The sequence below is a fragment of the Onychostruthus taczanowskii genome, unplaced genomic scaffold (genome assembly GCF_017590055.1).
Source record: "Onychostruthus taczanowskii isolate IOZ18803 unplaced genomic scaffold, ASM1759005v1 scaffold90, whole genome shotgun sequence".
Classification (NCBI taxonomy): Eukaryota; Metazoa; Chordata; class Aves; order Passeriformes; family Passeridae; genus Onychostruthus; species Onychostruthus taczanowskii.
The window spans coordinates 3,840,007-3,840,859 of record NW_024506994.1 but is presented as its reverse complement, the minus strand read 5'-3'; the positions used below and the strand labels follow the sequence as shown (position 1 = coordinate 3,840,859).

General features: G+C 68.1%; 2 protein-coding genes across 9 annotated transcripts in view; one reads left to right on the top strand and one right to left on the bottom strand.

The window, feature by feature from the left end:
* INTS9 (integrator complex subunit 9) overlaps window positions 1-276 on the bottom strand; it is a 61,119-nt gene extending 60,843 nt beyond the window's left edge. The window contains exon 1 of the mRNA XM_041426204.1: window positions 210-276. Within this exon, the coding sequence (XP_041282138.1) occupies window positions 210-218 (9 nt within the window). The 5' untranslated portion in view covers window positions 219-276. The remainder of the gene's footprint in view (window positions 1-209) is intronic.
* Window positions 277-533: 257 nt separating this feature from the next.
* The window catches only part of HMBOX1 (homeobox containing 1), a 105,496-nt gene continuing 105,176 nt past the window's right edge, over window positions 534-853 (top strand). For all 8 annotated transcript variants that reach the window (XM_041426152.1, XM_041426155.1, XM_041426149.1 and 5 more), the window contains exon 1: window positions 534-826. The gene's annotated coding sequence lies outside the window, so the exon portion shown is untranslated. The remainder of the gene's footprint in view (window positions 827-853) is intronic.

Genomic DNA, 853 nt, shown 5'->3' with positions numbered 1-853 from the left:
TCACCCCCTTATCCCTCAGTTCCCCTCAACTCCCTCAGCATCTCCTCCCCCCATTTTCCCTCAGGCCCCCCCTCCAGCGCCTCAGTTTCCCCTCACGCCCGGCGAGGCTGAGACTGCGCAGCCCGGAGGCGACCCCGGGAGCCCTCCCGCCGCCGGGAGAAGGCCGAGCCCCCTCCCCGCCCTCATGGCCGCCCGCCCCGGGCACTCACCAGCTTCATCGCGTCCCCCGGTTCTATTTACCGGGACAATCCTGCCCCTCTTCCTGCCCGCCCCGCCGCGCCCCGGGGCATCATGGGCGTTGTAGTCCCGCCTCCCCTCCGCCCTAGATAACGTCATGGCCGCCCGAGGCGTGCCGGGAGTTGTAGTCCGCCCCGAGCGCAGACCCGCCGCCCCATTGGCGCGCCGCGCCCCTGCAGCACGCTGGGAGTTGTAGTCCCCGTGCCGCGGGTCTCCCCGTCACCCTGGGGAGGGGGGAACTACAAGTCCCAGGGTCTCACAGCTGCAGCAGGTGGGGGCTCGGATGTTGATATCAACATGGCGCTTGTCAGACAGACAAAGACAGTCGGTCTGGTGTGATTGAGCCAAAAAAAAAAAAAAAAACCAAAAAAAAAGAGAGGGAGCGGGCGAGGAGGAGGGAGCGGCAGGAGGAGCGCCGGGCGGGGAGGGGGCTGTGTCCTCGGGGGGCGTGGGGGGGCTGAGGGATTTCCTCCCCCCTATTGTTCTCGTCCCTCCGCGCCCCCCATTAATCTCCCCTCAGTCTGGGGCGGGGGGACCCCCCCAGTCCCGCCGGTCCATGGTGAGGCGGAGGCGCCGGCAGCACTCAGAGGTGAGTGTCGAGGGGGGATACGGGGGG